The sequence below is a fragment of the Vanellus vanellus genome (assembly GCF_965231255.1).
Source record: "Vanellus vanellus genome assembly, chromosome: 3".
Taxonomy (NCBI): domain Eukaryota; kingdom Metazoa; phylum Chordata; class Aves; order Charadriiformes; family Charadriidae; genus Vanellus; species Vanellus vanellus.
In genome coordinates, this window is record NC_138907.1 from 44,704,415 (window position 1) to 44,723,354 (window position 18,940).

The following is an 18,940-nucleotide window of genomic DNA, read 5'->3' on the forward strand; positions in this document are numbered from 1 at the left end:
TGAAGGCCACAGCACAGCACAGCCGAGGCCTAGTCCGGCTCAGGTTAACTGGTCTGTGTGTTGCTACTTCCTTGACGTGGAAATGGTCCTCCAGTCAGGATCACTGTGCCACCTTGGAGACACTGGAGACAGTAAGCGAAACAAGACAAAATACAGACCAAAACAGGATCACAGCTACACTTGGAGAAAAGTAGAGTTCACAAATGTTTTTATTTATGATTTTTATACATTAAATCTGGTAATTTTACAGTCTTAGGATACCTCTTATTCTTGAAATTGCTTCACTCTTTTAGCAGCTGTTCAGATAAATAGGAACATCCCTCAGGCATATAGTGACAGCCAGTAGCAACTTATTTTTTTAAAGAGTATAAAAATTAAGACTGACGTTTATATGGGAAACTGATTGAATAGGAACCATTTGTTTGAGATATAGATAGATAATATTTTAATACAAGACTGAAAAAGGATTCATTCTCTATTCAACTGATGAGTATCCAAGTCGCATCTCAGCTGAAACCCTGCCTGGAGTACCTGGCTTCACACATTTTTAAAAAAATGAAAAACACAAGCATCTACTTCAGTCCCTGAGCAATCTGAACTCAGTTAGGAGCCATTTCAGATCAAACAAGCTTTCAAAAGTTCATGCAATTGGAACGAGCTAAATCATTTTCATTTGTTTCACACTGGAAAACTAAAAGCTAGAAATGCTGCTGTATATTTGATTTAAACCACTTATAAGCAGGAGCTGAATTAACCATGAGTTTCAGAGAAGGTACTACTGCAGTAGCAGACTAAGAAGGAAGATCAAATTCCGCCTTGCCTTTTGCTAGAACTGATGGGTCACCTGTTTGCTTAATCCAGCCTCAGTAAAAACGTTATAGTTGCTAATATAAGCTAAGAAGCAGAAGAGTATATTTAATAATTCTATTTTAAACCAATTACCAGTGTCCCTTTTGGGTTGGATAACCATATCTTCAGATCCTATTTCAGTCTTGTTTCTACTTCACAATATTGAATGTATGCTATCAAGGAATGACAAGTAGTAGTTTAACTTAAACATACTGAGTGCATTAGTTAGACACAGTATGATGCAGCATTTTCATATTGCTAGGTTCAGTAATACAGGAGATTTATCTGAGCAAACGCTTACTTTGCTTGCCAGGATACTGTGCGCTAGAGGAGGATTCAACCTCGCAGTTAGCAGTTCTGGTACTCGTCTAACTCAGAGAGGCAGACACAGAAGCCTAGATAGATAAAGGCAGGCTCAGCACAAGTCAGCGCCTGTTTGTACTTGACAAGGAGGCACTGTTATTAGAAGAGGTTTAATTCTTTGATTGAAAAGAACTACCACCTTCTCACATCTAACAACTCAATATCTCCCATGATTTCCACTATGTTGATCTTTTCAAGTTGTTTAAAACGATGCTTGTAGTCCAGAGTGTGAACGCCATTAACAGCAACTTTGAACTGGTAGGCATCACAAAAAATGATCAGCTGAAAAACAAGAGAAACAGTTAAGTTTTAAGCTCAGGTAAGACACGAAAAGCAACCTGATGATCTAGCCTAGACTTGGGCAAGCCCTGCTGCTGTTACAAAGGATGTTTCATGCAAAAGAAGTATTAAAAAAACTGAAGCTTCAATAAAATTCACAGAATCATAGAATACCTCAAGTTGGAAGGAACCCATAAGGATCATCAGGTCCAACTCAATTCAATTAAAATTTGTGCTGAGCACAGGCTGAATTCTTGCAACTATTTAAAAAGAAAACTGACATTAAAACCAAGTCAAATCTCTGCTCCTTATGGTCCCATTTAATCCTAAATATTCTCAAGACACTGAAATGCAGGAACGGCAGTTTTATTTAAATCTGTGTTAGCGACATGACATTTAATCACTACTGCGAATCCTTTTGGCAGAATTACCAGTTTGATGCTATGTTTCAGTTAAACTTACCTCAAAGTACATCCCTGGACTGAAAGGGAAATTGGCCACTTCCTTTTCTTCTTCTCCCCAGCTGTCATGAAGGTATGAGTTTCTTACAAAAACTTTATTTTTCATTCGGGGATTCAGATGTAATGCAATGTCCTTTGAGTCACTGGATTTCAGATTTATCGTAAAGCTGGAAGATATTTTTTAAAAGCTTACTATACCGAGGGTTTATAAACATGATACAGTAGTCCGTGCTATTTACCAAGCCCCTAGCCAATACTCAGAACTGCTCTGGAGCCAGAGCCGTTGATTCACCTGAAGAACCAAGCTGGCAGTTAGCATGCATTTGTCTCCTTCACACAGAAACCTTTGCTGGAGGCAGCAAATGCAAGACGTGACCCTGCTAGATCTGCTTCATCACTCACAGCTTTCTGTTTGTGTCTCAGCAAGGAGGCATTGAGCCAAATGCTGCTTCCCCTACAGCACTAAGAAGCAGTGTTCTCATGGAAAGATACAGTGCCACTGGCTCCACCATTTCTTTCTCTTCACTAGGGCAGTGCAGTGGGAGGCTTTGTTTTATCTAAAGACATTATATTCTTTCTGTCAACAAACTGGTTAGACTCTAAGGAAAGTTTGAGAGTTCTCTGACATGTCCGCAACACAGGGTTCCTAAAGGGGACCTCTGGAGAAGAGTGATCAGAGGGAAGATTCATCCAAATTCAAATGAAAGCCTCAACCTCTGGCAAAGACCTCACTGCATTTGAAGAAGACCTATTCCTCCCCCCAAATTAGCTCCAGCCGGCAGTTTATTTCCCTCCTTTGAGAAGCCTAGAATTGCTTAGTCCAGATATGAAATATGGCAATGGCCATGCTTCCAAGCTGTGAAGTCCTCTTTTTCACCAAGAAGGAACATCTACAACTGTGTGAACTGAGTGAAAGACATTAAATAACTTAGAAGCTCTATAAAAATCTATACGTATAAAAGCTCAAAAAGCAGACAACCTGCAATGCTTTAACTAACACCCAAAAGACTCTTCATGCTGATAAGTAGTACATGCAGCACTTGAAACATGCTAGTAAGCTTTTAAAGCAAAAAGAAGGAAAACAAATGCAACTACATAAGTATTAATTATCCTGTCCAATTTAAAGTCCATTCAAACTTTGTTGATGAGATTTCTAGACCTTGGGTTCCATTATTAATATGAACTCGAGTGCTGTTCAGCTGCAGGGAAGGTATGTGCTCTGAGGAAGCAGGAGTGCAATGCATACAGTGTAAAAAGCATGCTTCTCATCATTTGCACTAATTGCTTCATTTTTAGGCATGTTTCTGCAGAGCCAAAAGCACCCTTCAAGAAAAGGACATGCTGAAGCACAGACATCTCCTCAGCTCCATTTTGACCATGTTGTGCTCCCCTTCCCACCCGCCTTTAAATCATGTTGGGAAAATGTCTTCTTTGCAACCCGTTGTTCCTCATTTGCTATCAAAATTATAGCTCATACTGCCCTACCAGCTTTCATCACTCAGTTGTCAGTTACGCACCTTCATGCTCCTACAGTCCCTGAAGCAGCGGTCTGAGAAGTATTCAGAAAAACATTGTAACATGCAGCATTTGAGCACACCAGCAACTCATCTAACTCAATCATTTTCCATCTACTTCTGCCAGTTCCCTTACTCTTGGATGTCTTTATAATAAAAGCTGTCTTTTTACAGTATGTGTGCTGACATGCCTTGCACAATGGAAACCCTGAACAGACACACAATCTTGTGAACGATGCAGATTTAGTAGGTAAGACACTCAGGTTTTACCTTCACTTTTCACAATGGAGCTGCTCTTTAAGTCCTCTCTAAAGCCACATCTTGCAGGTTCATGAGAAAACTGCACTGCAGTTTCAGGTGACTCCAGATGCAAAGTTGCAAGTGAGTAAGGATATACTAAGGCAATGGAAAAGCCTACTCATTCGCAAGAGTAGCTCAGTTAAATAGCAGAAAAAAAAAAATCAGTAACGCTTACCTCTTTGGGTTTTTATTCACCTCTCCTTTAATGGCAACTGTGCATCCTGGACAAAGCGCAGCATCAAGTTTCCCAACGTAAGGAACTCCCTGGAAGTACACCACCAGTAAAAATTTTGACTGTGACTTACTTTTTTCAATATACAAGCTGAGCTTCATTATGGCAGGAAGAAATTTGGTCTACGACTGCAAATCTGCACTTACAGCTAAAGTTATGCCTAACAACACGTGCTGGGATACTAATACTATAGTGGAAAAGTCACACTGAGATAAACATACAAATGTGTGGGTTTTTGCTTTAGACTACCACCTTGGGTTCAAAATAAACATTATTTACAACTACTTCTGCCACCACTAACGGTGGAAGGGGGGGGGGGGAGCATGGAACCCCCTGAACTCCTTGCACTAATTTAAATTTGTATCACATAATTATTCAGATACAGACATCCCAACCTCTACTCTCTGAAAGCTTCAGTTATGCTTTAAAAAAAAAAAAAAAAAAAAGAAACAAAACTCATGCTAAGTGTGTCGTCCCACCATTGCATAAGTTCTAGATGTAGGGTCACTGCGTATTCTGTCCTCCTGGCACCAGTTCATAATGATAGTTCAAGTATTTTATTTGGGGTTGGTTTTTTTTTGTAAGTTAATTTTGATCAGGAAAAAGGAGTGAATGGAGAAGTACTTCCCCTTTATATTTTTGTTGAAGTCCACCACTTGCAAATGACAATATTGCATGTTACTCGTTTTTTTCAAAACTGAAGGCGGCAGACCGTCAACTGACAAGGCAACTAAAATCATGGCACTCACTGCAACTTCACCTTCTCCACAAATTCTATTTGCATGTATTCCGGGCTTCCAACCCCTTTTCAGTTTGAGCATGATCCTTACTGCAGTCTGGATACTGTCCACCTGCACAGCTTTTTACAAAAAGATGAGCATTTGCTCTGTCTATGCTCCATGCTAGCTGGGTGCGAGTGCCAATCCTAAGGTGCAATGCTTGCATCCAGCCACCTGAAGTGTACACAGGGTAAGCAGGGATCTGTCAGCAAGAGGAAGATGTAGCCAGACAGGTTCCAAGATATGCACATTAACATAAGGCCATTTGGTGTAATATGACTACAGAATGCTTTTGTTTTGCAGATATTCCCTAAGGCAGAGAAAACTAAGTATGCTTATTTGGAAAAAGGTTTTAATGTGATTTGGTCCTTTAAAACTGCAGGTACCTCACTTTTTATTTTTACGTTTATGGCTGTGAATGCTGCGTTTATCTTTTGGGTTTTCTATATGATTTAACAAATAGCCTCACTTCTACTAGCAGCAGCAAAGATTTCTCTCTACAAAACCTCACTGATGATCATCTTCCAGTAGATTCTCAATTCCCTTGTTCTGTGCATGTGTTTTCATGAATAAATGAGATGTTTTTATTTCAATTTTTTTTACTCTTCACATTTGCCACAAGTCTACACAAGACACTTACAAATTTCGAGCCATCTGGCATTTCCCCCTACAAGAGAAAACAAACAACATTGACTAGCTTATCAGATAACAGGGAGATTCATTCAACCTTTTACAAACATACGTACATTTTCTGTGTTTATCTTTGTTACTCCTAGACATGATGGCTGAGAGCCTTGTAAAGACTGCAGAAAGAGAGATATTTAGATGTCATTGCTAACATCATAGAACTTTAACATAAAGTTGGTTTAGAACTGTATACGGATCTGTGCTGCTTTGAAGCGTGAACTGTTAACGTGAAAATCTAGGGCTGTGGCAAAGAAAGAGATAGCTAAACCCCTACAAACCAAGGAAAAGTCCTGAAGATCAATTGCTGAAGCCAAATTGAGATTTCTAAAGACCACCTCATTACAGTTTGAATCCTTATTTAACAGTCAGAGCACTGTTAACCCTTTAGCATCTTAGGGTACCCACTGAGCTTTCTCTGCTGGGGTAGGAACACCAGCAGGGCAGGTCCACGCAGGGGACTTTGGGACTCTAAGCAGCCCCTTGCATCCCCGTCCCTTCCCACAGGAAGGGCATATAAACAACATGACCATGCAGAGATACAGTTCCAGCCTAGCGCTTGGCAGACTGTATCTTCAGCTTGTTTATTTCAATACAAGCTTCCCTCTTCCCCCTCGGAAGAGTATATTAGAAGCAAAGGAAACAATTGCCATTCTCCATTCCTTTCTCCTCCAAAAGATACAGCATCAGCAACCACAGACTAAAGCAACTCTGCTTTGTTTCATGCTTGGGACAGAAACCAACCTACAGCACCTGCTTGCCCCCAAGCTCTTCTTGGATCAGTCCTCTAAAACCAGCCTTGCAGCAACATGGCCAAGTGATGGGGCCTGTAAAACTCTGTGCAGAGGCTTTGCAGTCAGTCAGTACTTACCTTTAAAGTTTAGACCCCATTTTGTTCAGGCCTAAATCTCCCTTCCATCAATACAGTCATTAGCCTGCTGACCCGACTTAGACCTGATGTTTGGCAGCAAGAGACCCAAGCTTTATGCACAATGTAGTGAGGATGGGGGAGAAGAGACCCACAGAATATTACACAGAAGTAGCATAGGTAGGCTGCCTTAGTGAGTGGCAGGAAGAAAGGTAAAAGGCGTTAACCTTCTGTATCTGCCTGGAATTTATCACTTTTAATTTCTGCTCTAAAAGTCTCATACTTCCAGAGCAGAAGTATCTTTCCTTCTGCATAGGGGAAAACATGTTGTTCAATTCCTCCCTGTTGGTTTACTTTCTCTAGCAGAGATGGAAGTTGAGAGGAAGCACAGCACTGCCTGCACTTCATATTCACTGCAGTTTGGTCCAAGTGCAAGTCAAGCCACAAGGTCTTCTTCAAAAAAGGACATCTCTTCTCCCCGCAGAAATAAACATACACTCCTACTTATAATTTCATCAATAATTCGATCATTTTAGCAGGAAAACCAGGGTTATGTGTACAAGCAGTTCCAGCCGCGGCTGAACTTGGCAACTGGAAGCCAAGCCACAGCTACAGCTCTGGCTGAACTTGTCACTTCCAAGCACTGAATACTGGCAGTTCATTTTGGAGCTCCTGCAATATTTGAAAAGTCTAATTCACTCCCAGATTCAGTATCTGTCCCATTAACTTTGTAAGCTGTAAACTTTTTCACCCTTTTGCCCCTAAACTCAAGATGAAAAAGGGAAGACCAAGATCCTCAAGTGAGACTTGCATGTTGAACTTTGGGGAAAAAAAAAAAAAGTCTTGTTACTGACATTAGACTGTGTAGCTGCTTTTCTTTACTTCCTTTTCACCATGAATCCTACTATGTAGTTTAGCAAGACAGAGAAAAGGAATCTAACGAGTCAGTTGTCTATATAACTTACATTAGAAACAAAATCTATAGTTTTGATCTGCACTTTGCCGTATATTCCAAGAGTATCTATTCTTTCAAGGCTAATTCTGTGGTTGTAGAGCAGCAAGTGCTTCTTATTTACCGTCACCTAAAGAGACAGGAAACAAAATAGGAAAATTGTATTAAACATACATGCATATAATTTGATACGTGGCTGGCGTGATGTATCTCTGTTTTACACTATTTTGGTACAGAAGCAGGGAGTGTCCTACAAATTTCAGAGCAACTAAATTCAGCTCATCCATGATTCAGTCTCTCTCTCCATTACTATGAGGGGGATTTATTTGACTACACTAAAATCTGCATTTCACACCTTTTGTTTCTATCAATTGATCATATACCAATGTGCTATTGTCAACCTAACAGAATCTATTATTGCAGTGTAACAGAGCAAGACAAATACACCTCACAGGTTTCCTCCAAGAGGATTGTCCTACACTAATGGCAAAACAGGTTTACCCTAAGATCAGCCCTTTGCACATAAGAATGGAAGGGTGGAATAGCCATTAGCCACGGCAGAAAGTTACTTGCCTATTCATCCAACTCAAAGGGAAATGATACAAAATTAAAGGTCTGATTTACTTAGTACCACTTTAAAAAAAGCTTCTAAACTTTTCTGTAGTTAGACTATACCTAGGTAACAGAGAAAGCAAAGCTTCCAACTATTTATTGTAAATATACAAAATACCTCTCTTATTGGCCTGACAACTGGCTATGGATAAAGAATCAACCCAGACTCACCTGGAATTTATCCTTTAAAACCATGATGACAATCTCAAATGACTTCCCTTTTTGGAAAGGCATCTCATAAGTGATCTCCTCCCAGCCCCATTTTTCCCTCTCCAGTGTGTTGCAAACAATGCAGCCAGACCTTTTGAAGCGGGGATTGAAATGAAATGCCACATCAGCTCGAGGCTTTATGCTACTGCCACACTGTAAATCCACCTGGAACCTAATCATAAAAATAAGATAAACCACATTCAGCTCAGTCTGCCAAGAAATCACCTAAAAGTTCAATACACTCGTGTTTTACTGTGGAGCCTCAGAACAGGCAAATGCAATGAGTGTTGTTGGATAAGGGAAAAAAAAAAAAAAACAACATGTATGTGTCCAACTCCTACACATTTGTGAAAGGTTCTCCCATGATTTATTGCAATGAATTAAAATATTTATGTATGTCTTTAATGGTCATCATTTATATCATGTAAGCTTCTCACTGTGTTCACCACCTTCCCTTGCATCATCTTCAGTCAAATAACCAAATGAACCTTGGGCAAAGTCAGGGAACAGAACCACCATACTGGGCACATGCACTAGTTCATACCTCCTTATCCCAGTTTAAGTTTATTACTTCATGCAACACATTCATTATCAATTTTGTTAGTCTCAGATAACCTCTTTAGACAATCAAACATATGCTACAACAGGGGAAAAAAAAAAGTCAAAGCAGGCAAAGCAAAAAGAGAGAAGAGAGTGATGTTGAAAAGAGCTAAAAATCCACAGAACTCAGCGACCATGATGGCCTGCTCTGAAACCATAGCAATGGGAACAGAAAGTCTCTAAAACAAAAAGCCTGTAAACGTAAATAATCCAAACTTGAAATTAGCCATTGTTCCAAGTGGAACCACAGCAGAACAGAAAATTAAGCAGTAACCTAGTGGTAGCTGATAGCATGAAGGTATATCCAAGTTACCTTAGATAATTTTAATACTAACAATATCACACCTCTAGGATGAGATTTTTATAGGTAAATGTAAGACCACCTTAGTATAATAAGCCAGACAGAAATTAAGACATGTGCATTTGCATTTCTGTTATATAATTACAAGTGACCAACCAGTTATTTTGATGTGACTTTAGCTGGTTATCTTTTTGTCTAAAAGACCCTATGTGTTTCCTAACAGGTGTGCTGGCTGCATTACATACTTAGCACCCTATTCTACAGAACTGGAATAATGCCAAATATCTCGACTTGGTGTGTTCATCAGCTCTTACACACCGGCTGAAGAACTCTTATTTTTAAGGACAAGAGGATCACCGGAACGCAAAAAAAAAAATCAATTAATTCTCCACTTATCATCACAAAGCCTTCATTAACCACAAAGATTTAGATCAAGCCTTTGTGTGCCAACATAAATAGAACCCCTGGAAACATTTTATCCATAACATTCTTTTTCACATGGTGACACTGCAAAAAGTGACACCATAGCCACTACCTGTCTGCATCATCGGGAACAGTCCCATGTATCACAATCAGCTCTCCAGGAACAAGGCCACCAAGTATTGTCCCAACATATGGAATGATCTAGAAGAGGAGGGGGGAGAAAGAAGATTTAAAGAGATTCCAATAACATTTTGTGATGGAGGCAAAACCCCCCACAACAGTTTTAAAAATAATATTCTAATATTAATTATGTAGTGCTCTAGCACATTAAAAGAAACACAACTAGCATTTCATTTAAAAGAAACAGTAGAAAAGCACTAAATACCCACCACAACAGGAAGGAAAAACACAGCAGATTTTTACCTGTGAAAACCAAGCTTCTCAGATAAAATTAAAACTATCATTTCCAGCCTCCATTCCTAGCTCTCAAATGAAGACCGGTAATATTTTATTGCCTCACTTTTAGTAGAGTATAAGGAGAATTCACTTCAAATTAGGTCATTGCCAAGGGCTGACTACTATCAGCCCTTTGCTGGTAGCAGGAAGCACCTTCCTCAACCCTTCGGACCCTGGACTACAGCAGCCACCTTTTTGCTTGTTCTTGGCCCATTTTGGAAAACAGTGATGGGAAAAGAAGAGACTACGTCACAGTGTCTTCTTAGTAAAAACTACACAACAAACACAACAAAATACCTCATCCTAATGAGCTAAGAACTGCAAGGTGCACTGAAGTAGCCCTGTTTGGGCATTTTGGTCCTTATGGTATCTACAGTACACAGCGTGGCTCAAAGCCTGCCTATTTTTCCTTCCAACTCAATAGCTGGAGAAGGTAACACATGCACATTACGTGAAATGGCAACATGGTAGGAGTTGTTAAGGCATGTGAGGAGACATGTAAGTTCAAATAAAAGCCCCAAACACCCCTGCACAGCTCTCTGACAAAGGCTCAGACATGCTGACAGAAACCCTACCCTGACCATCAGATGGTGCACCCAGAATTTCAGGGAGGGAAGGGGAGCACCTTAATAGAAAACTACAGAAGTTCACAGGAGACTGATGTGAAAGTGAAACTGTAAGTCTGCATCTCATCACATATGCTTTAGATTGAAAAAGGAAGTAAATGGTAGGTTCAAGAAGGACAGGGTAAAGAGCTACAAAGATGATTAGGGAATTGGAGCATCTTTCTTATTAGGAAAGGCTGAGGGACATGGGTCTTTTTAGTCTAGAGAAAAGAAGACTGAGGGGGGAATCTTATCAATACTGAAAGGGAGGGGGACAGGGGGACAGGAACAGTCTTTTTTCAGTGGTGCACAGTGACAGGACAAGAGGTAACGGGCACAAACTTGAGCATAGGAAGCTCCATCTAAACATCAGGAGGAACTTCTTTACTTTGAGGGTGGCAGAGCACTGGAACAGGCTGCCCAGAGAGGTGGTGGAGTCTCCCACACTGGAGACATTCCAAACCCACCTGGATGCTGTCCTGTGCAACCTGCTGTAGGTGACCCTGCTCAGGCAGGGGGGTTGGACTAGATGATCTCCAGAGGTCCCTTCTAACCCTGACCATTCTGTGATTCTGTGAAATGTTGCATTTGCTTTGGTTAACAGACAAAAATTTCTGCCACAAGGCTGGGTTTTGGGTCTTTTTTCCCCAAAAATCCCTGATCTGTGGAACAGCGTATAAGATTTTACAATATCTTTGAGACGAAACATCAATTGCAAACAAGAGTTCCAGTAATTTAATAACAAAAAATTAACAGACTGGAAATACTACTCTTGAATGGAATATAGGACCGTAAAAGGACAAGTTGAGATTTTTTTTTTAAATACATATATATATCTCATCATGCAAAATAGGAAGATATGAAAAGTGTTTGCTGACAATTGTGGAATTTGTGAAGAGGGAAAGGGGGATGACAGCAAAAATTGTTTAAATCCAGAGTGTTGATCATTTTTGCTAGTAGATACACATCATTTTCAGACCTCTCTCCACTTCCCTTCTCAGCTACCCACACATTGCAAAAAAACTAAATTTGCAGTCATCTTCTACACTGGCAAAACAGATAGAAGAACTCACTTCTCAAGCATAAGCTTGCAAATGGTTAGTTTAAGTTAGTTTAAGTTTCGTGTATTTTTATTGGCTTAAGCAGCTGCAGTAGAGGAGGATCAAAATGTGAAATTAAACATTGAAAGTGAAAGAATAAATAGGCTGAAATCCCTTCACTTACTGGTAGTAGCTTCATTCCTTAATATACAAGCTGTAAACAAGAGGCTTATTTTTATTCAAAGAACAACAATGATAAATAAGAAAAAACATATCTTGATTATTTCAGTTTTAACACACTGCTCCTGAGGGGTAGTAACTCTGAGCAATTCAGTAGAGAAATAAATTACTGGTTCAGTCTCCAAAGATGAACCAGAGAAACATACAGACCCAGGCCAGGGATGCTGGGACTTAACCACTCTAGTGGATCAAAGTTATTTACCTCTGAAAGAGAAGCTGTGGCAAAGAAAACCCTACGATTTCTTTATATTCAAAAGGATGCATTTATTTAAGAGAAAAGAAGGTTGGCCTATCAACTCTTCAGAAGGTCAGACATGGAATCTGCAAGGCCATAATAGAGCATTTCCTGGGTGCAATACTACAGACTTAACGAGGGTTTGTCATTACAGACTGTGGCTACGATGTCTCAAGACATTCTTCTACCAACTTTTCCTCGTTTAAGAGTAATGCTTGTGACATCACATGATCTACTGGCATCCCGTCTCTCTTTCAGACCTCCAAAATTACCTCTGAAGCCAATTGGTCAATGTCAATTGAGTTTGAGAGGTCTCAAAGATCAAGTTCTTTCTAATATCTGCCAGTTTTCACAAGACGACAAATTATGGTTTTACAGAGGAAAGGACTGTGATAACACAGCTTTCATCCAGTTTGCTGGATGCTGCGCCATCAGATGGGGCGTGACAATATCTCTTGCCAGATGAGTGAAGTAAAGGGCATAAAGAGGGAAGCAGGATTTTCTGGATGACTCAGAACAGTACAGTAGTGAAGAAGTACGTCTCAGACTCAAAACTGTAATAAAGCTCTTAAGTTTTGTTCCTCATGGAACATTCACTGAAACAGTGAAATCTTCATAGCCTACCCTCCTTGATCCCTACTAAGTTCATCTTGTGGTATCGCACAGGTTATAGAATCACAGAAGGGCTGAGGTTGGAAGACACCTCTGGTGTCAATGCCTTGCTCAAAGAAAGGTCAGATAGAGCAGGTTGCACATGGCCTTGTTTGGGGGCTTTCCTGAGGTCAGGGGCACTGTCCTTCCCAACTCTGTCTCCATATTCCAATCCCAAATACTCACTCTTATTCCTACCTTAGACTCTTGACCACCAAGCCCTAGTTTACCCCTTTATATTCTCCAGCCTAGTCTTGTCACCCATCATACTCATCAGTCCCCTTGCAGCCATCCAATTTTGCTGAACTCTTATTGTCTCCCTTACACACATTATTTATCCTAAACCCCTCCTTATCTTCCTCTTCACACTTCCTCTTCCACCAAAATCCCCATCTACCAACTTTCATCCTCCCATTCCTTTTGCAGTTCAGTCCTTCCACCTTCTAGTTAATCTCTATTCAGCTTTCCTTCCTCTCCCAGCTGGGTTCTCTGAAGAAAGTTGAAGCAATTCCCTTGTCATCCCTAATTCTCTCCACTTTGCAAGCAGTGAATATATAGTGGGACTGAATAATCAGATTCACTGAGGGCACAGGCGTGTATCAGTGCAATGCTGCAATAGATAAGGAAGTCCTGTGCAGATCTGCACTACTGTACACTCCTACAGACTTTGATATTTTTGAAGAGTTCTAGCACAGAATGTTAGAAATATCATTTCCTGCAGGCTCAAAGGAAATACCTTTTTAAAGATACAATGAAAAGCACAGCTCCAGCCCACCCCTTTAGCTACACGCCACTATCAGACCGCTGTTCCAGATCACAAAAATACTAGAGCTTTTCAGAGGAGGTCTCCAGACTCTAAGCTAGGCAAACAACATTCCTTCAAATCCACTCTCTGCATGTGTTAGTTCAAGTCTTCCTTACAAAACAGCTTTTATTGTAAGGTAAGATATCAACCATCAAAAAAGATTCCAAGTTTAATTGTTCAGACTGAAGTTACAAGCACCACACACAAAAAAAACATTTCACGAAGGCTGCTGGGCACCACCTGTGTTTACAGAGAATTATGAGTGAAACCACTGCTTATCATATTTTCACCTTTGATCCAGCACGCCAGACATCCAATAAGCTGTGTATGAAAAGGGATTACTCTCCAAGGCCAACAGAACTTCCTGCTTTGAAAGTCCTGTGCTTTAAATGTCCATTTGCTTACCGCACAATTTCTAAACACCATCAGTTCCTAGTGTCACCTGTGACATTCTTCCTCAAATGCAAAGAGTTCTCAGTAGCACCCCACGCTGTGCAGAACAGTATGAGTACTAACTATTGACATAAAATAGAAAAGTCTCATTTCCCAAGGGACAAGTTGTTAACATGACAGGGGAGTTACCGGGTTACTGATTGTCTTCTGTGGTCCATCCAAGGACATCATCTTCCCTCCTCCAGTTCAAGTTTGTCAGTTCTGTGTGACGACTGCTGGAGAGTATTTAAATGACTCACTGGTCAGGTAGCACCAAAAGAGGGATCCCTTCAGAAAAACAAGGTACAACTTTAAACAGCACAAGAAATGATGCAAATATCTTTCCTTTCCAATGAGTTTGCTGTGGTTTTGAAATACGAAAATTAAAGGCTTAAATAAATAAGGTGCCACCCTAACAAGGGACAGTGTACACAGGCACACAATGTCATCAGCAGCTTCCTGAGATTACATATACTGAGACAGAGTCCCATGTAAAAAATCATTATTGTACAGGGGAACAATGATAACTCAGTGCCCCTCAGCTGGGCCCTAATAGCTCTCCATTTGCAGCCAACCCTGCCTGCAGACAGAGAAGAGATACACAGTACAAAAGCAGTGTCCAAGACAAACAATCCACCATTTCTGTTTCCTTTAACACTTCCTATGCTATTCCCAGCTTTCCCAAGGCAGACAAGCCCTAGGGGCTGAACTTGCTTTTTCCAGTTTTATCTTACATAAAGTTAAGAGATACTAGGCAAAGACATAGCAGGAAAGCAAAGGCTGTTTTATGTTTCTTCCTCCAACACATACAATCCCTGAACTCCATAAATAACTACAGAAGTTTGTAAAACTTGCATTAAATGCATAGCATTAATAAGAAATGAGACAACAGCTTATGAGTATATCCAGCTACGCTGTAATTCCTTTAGCAAATCTTCTAACAAAACGACCAAAATTCAGGGCCCAACTGAAACTACTTAGCAATTATTTCTTGCACATTCTGGAGAAATAACTTAAGGTAGCATACAAACTGTGTGGTGATGACAGGCAGACAGGGAAAAAGTCAAAGGTGAGAGTTCTAGCATCATCACTTTGTAACAACTGCTAGCAGCATTAAAAAAGAAAAAAAAAAAAAAAAAAAAAACAAAACAACAAAACCACCACCAAACCAAAACCCCAACATCTGTGACATGTTCCACAGGGCCCTGGGGTTAATCTTCTGCAATGATTCAATAACAGAGTGGCCCATTGAAACATCTGGCTTATCTTGTGGGAGATTTGGGCCAGAAGGGTATTAATTCTCCTATTTAAGATCAGTGTCTAGAATGCCATTCAGAGAACATAAGGTGCCTACACTGCACAACTGTTCTGCCCCTTTCATCTTCTCATGGGATACCACCATCAATTCATAACAGGAATGTGCAAAGGCAGGCAAATTTCATTATTTTCATTTTTAAAAGGAGAAAAATCAAGATGAAAGCAAACAATAATTCTGACTTTAGCATCAGAAAGTCCAATAACAGACCCCAAAAAATGAAACCCACAGCTATAACCCAGCATCCAGCAGCCTACTAACTGAACTTCCCTGGGTCTGCAACAGCAATCTACATCCTGCTGAAAGAGGATCCTGGAAGAGAATGGACTGTCAGTCTTGGCAGACCAGGTGGCACTATGGCAAAGTGATGGGTTGAGGGGTTTATTGTGACCTTTTTCAATAAAAAGCTAATAAACAAACAAAAATGAGGGAAAGCTGCTATTCAGGCTTTGTTTGACAAAACAGGAGATGGGCATGCTACTGCAAGGTTCTCCTGTAACCTTCTATCAGAAGTACGTTACACCAAATCTTATGTCTGCAACACCGTAAATTAAGGTTTCCCGACTATACTTTTAGAACTGAAAGATATGTATGCTTTCCTGTTATCTCACACATTGCAAAGCAGCTGAAAACCTCTTCAACAAAAAACAAACAACAACAAAAAAAAAAAGCAGGAAAACGGAAAGGCCAACAACCAGCTATTACGCTGTCCCTCTGTGACAGGCAAAAAATACCTTTCATGAGGGTAACTCAGGTTTATAATCAAAGCTAGATTCTACACCGAGGCAAACAAAATTTCTGCAAAGAGAATAAGCGAGATCCGTTCTGGATATTTGCAAGCAATTAAAGTACAAAACACCAGTGGCGTCCCCTCCCCCCTCCCTCCGCTATAAACCCGACACTGCAACTCGTTAGAAGGACACGGGACCTTAGTTTCACCGGGAAACCTCAGCCACTTCAGCCGTAAGGCGCTTCGAGGAAGCCCCGGCTCCACAGAGCGCCTCCCTCAGCCTGGCTCTCCTCGACCCTCAGCCCCCGGCCCCCCACGGCGGGGGGGGTTATTGCTACTTTTACCCTCCGGTTTCCCCTTCACGGGAACCTCCTTCCTTATCTGCGCAACGTACCTCCGTGACTAGCAGCGCCTGCACACCCGCGGGATGAGGCCGGCCGGCGTTGCCATCGCCCCCCCTCAGCTCCTCGGCCCGGTCCGGCCCCTCCCAACGGCTTCCGGCCGCCTCCAACGTCACGGCGCACGGCCGTCCCCCACGCGCCTCCCGGGGCCTGGTTCCGCCCCGGGCCTGGCGGTGCTGGTCGCCGCGGCCGCGGCCCCGTCCCGGTTCTGCAGCAGCCCCCCAGCTGCCCCGCCGTGCCCGGCCCCGCAGACCAGAGGGAGTGCTCTGTTACTCCGGGAGGCCGCCCGGCTCCCCGGGTGTGTTTGACGTGAGCCGGGGATGAAGGCGGCGCGGCGGCCGCAGCGTTTCCCGGCCTGTGCGAGGCCCCGCACCGTGCCCGGGACGTGTGGCAGAGCGCTGCGGGGCCCAGGCCAAGCCGTCCCACGGGCCCCTGGCCCACCTGCCCTCTGCGCCTGGGTTTACCAGCGCTAAAGTAAGAACTTGGTCCTGAAGTTAATTCAGCTCCTTAACACTACCAGAGGCTTCCCCACCACAAACCCTTCGCTGCTTCCGTGCTTCGTGTCTGCTCCGTGGGTCCTTCGTCCCAGCCTAACCCCGTCTCCTCCTAGCGAGAGGCGCTTCCTGTCACCAGACCCAAACGCAGTTTTAAAAGCCAAATACCTCATGTTTTGCTCCAGGACTGCGGAGTTTCTGAAACCTGGAAATCTCAGATCCACCCCCAGTCTTACTGCACCCGCAGCACCAAGGGGATGCTGTTACCCTCACCTTCTCTCGCCGGCTTCACTAAGGTGCTCTTGGCTGGTTCGGTCCAGTGAGCAGATGGGGCAATGAAGTCCCTGGTAGTTCTACAGCTTGTGATGTGTAGCAACAAGCTGCTCAGGGAAGCACTATCTAAAGCCCCCCCTGGTCATATGCTGGATAGGTGAAAAATAAGCACAAAAAATAAAGGTTGCAATAGAAACAGCCAACAAAATTAAATCACCATATCCTATTCAATTACAGACATTCAGTGTTGCTTTGCCTTGCAGGGAGCAGCGCACATGGCTATATAGTAAAGTTAGAACGGTATTCACCCAGTCTTGTCACAAAGAGCATTTCAATATCTCAGCTAGATAATATCCAGTCTTCTATTCTAAAATTAACCAGCACAATCCCCCTCATACCAAATCATATCTACTTGCTAGACCTCTGCTAATAGTTGTAGGATTGCTGCTTTAAAGGGTACATCTGCTTAGCCATATCAGATTCGAAGGATTAATTCACAGAAAGGTATGGTAACACTTCCTTTGAGAAGAACTGCAGAAATGAGCTACTCGGATTAAAGAGCAGCAAAGCAGATTGCTTAGGGAAAGATACCTTAGAATCATGCATGGTTTTGAGAAAGACTGCTGTTCAATTGTTCTAAAAATTTCCACTGCACTTTTAAAAAAAAGAATAAAGAAAAGGTCCTGGAGCCTGAACAACCACTTAGTTTTCCTTTGAAGCCATTGTTCCAAGCATTCTAGTTTAAAGAGTAGAAAGTTTTGATAAAACCAGAGTGACAGAAGTACGTGAAATGCCTCACTTCTCAGTATTAGAAAGCAACCTCAAAGCAGGTTTGAAAGTTTGGGTCTCAAACAAGAGGGACAAAAAAGATGCTGAAGGGCTGGAATAAAAAAGTGGTGATGCTGAAATAAGGAGCAATAAGTGGAAGTGTTTCTAGAAGAACCAAAGAAAATAAAGTTTTACTGCTTTACTACTACTTCTGGCTTAGAGCTCTTCTACTTTTGGGAAGAAACAATCCAAAGGAAATACCGTGATTTAAAGTATGCATCAGTTCTTTACTAAAGCAGAACAGCTGTTTGATTAACATGCTGATCACCTCTGACAGCTGAGTCAGGCAGTTTGTGAAATTTGCAGGAAAATCCCTATTTCATCTCCCAAACCTAATGCACCATTGACAATGAGTCAGTTGGGTTACAGCTTGAGTAGCCTGGCACTACACTGCCATTCTTTTATTCATGGACTGTCATTTTCCTGCTGATTTCTTGTGACTGCTATTTTTAGCACCATTTACTAATGGCAGTCATGACAGCAAATAACAAAGTCTTCCCTTATTTCCATAGTCAAAGTCCTAATTCAGGCTTTTGCTTTCAAAGCTGCAATTCAACTTGCGCACAACCATTGCTGGGGCTGTGTGTTACCCTGTCAGCATAGTCTGACTTCCCATGTTCCAGCAGAAATTTGCTTGCTGGAGAAACAGAATTGCTCCGTCAAGACAGAGGCAGACAATTCTAAGCTGAAGCAAATTTAGCAGCTATTCTTGGCCCAAAGGCAGCATTTGAGGGAGGAGCCTGTTAACCCTAAGAAATTTTGCATGCCTTTCCTGCCCCAACCACAAGAACTGGGAGAGGAAGAACAATCACAAGACACCAGCAGTGCAGGAACTACTACTGCACATCAGCTGCTGCCATACCCAACCAGCACTACTGGGTACAGCCTTTACGAACTGCCTGCTCATTTTCCGTGATAATTAGGTGATCTCCAAATCTTACGTATTCCCCCTTGGGTCCCAAGAACTGTTTTGATTCATCTCATTAAAAACTGAAACGTGATGTTTTA

General features: G+C 41.8%; 1 protein-coding gene across 4 annotated transcripts; it reads right to left on the minus strand.

Annotated features, from left to right (window-relative positions):
* Nucleotides 1-191: 191 nt before the first annotated feature.
* LGALS8 (galectin 8) lies at nucleotides 192-16,418 on the minus strand. Of its 4 annotated transcripts, XM_082480923.1 has the most exons (10): nucleotides 16,331-16,418; nucleotides 14,042-14,179; nucleotides 9,540-9,628; nucleotides 8,065-8,275; nucleotides 7,295-7,411; nucleotides 5,524-5,580; nucleotides 5,418-5,444; nucleotides 3,942-4,030; nucleotides 1,954-2,119; nucleotides 192-1,494 (listed from the first exon to the last, which is right to left on the minus strand). In XM_082480923.1, exons 2-10 carry the CDS (start codon nucleotides 14,081-14,083, stop codon nucleotides 1,345-1,347), a joined length of 948 nt encoding a protein of 315 aa, XP_082337049.1. In that variant the 5' UTR covers nucleotides 14,084-14,179; nucleotides 16,331-16,418; the 3' UTR covers nucleotides 192-1,344. The 4 variants fall into 4 exon arrangements, with proteins under 4 accessions (XP_082337049.1, XP_082337046.1, XP_082337047.1 ...); XM_082480920.1 differs by lacking the exon at nucleotides 5,524-5,580; XM_082480921.1 differs by lacking the exon at nucleotides 5,524-5,580 and having other exon boundaries at nucleotides 14,042-14,127; nucleotides 16,331-16,392.
* Between the last annotated feature and the right edge of the window lie 2,522 nt (nucleotides 16,419-18,940).

What these genes read in the sequence shown, in the direction of transcription:
- LGALS8 (XM_082480923.1), bottom strand. Translation starts at nt 14,083, where the DNA reads ATGATGTCCTTGGATGGACCACAGAAGACAATCAGTAACCCG. An exon ending in AGAAGACAATCAGTAACCCG is followed by an intron (nt 9,629 to 14,041) that starts GTAACTCCCCTG and finishes CTCCTCTTCTAG; the next exon opens with ATCATTCCATATGTTGGGAC. An exon ending in GTGAATAAAAACCCAAAGAG is followed by an intron (nt 2,120 to 3,941) that starts GTAAGCGTTACT and finishes AATATCTTCCAG; the next exon opens with CTTTACGATAAATCTGAAAT.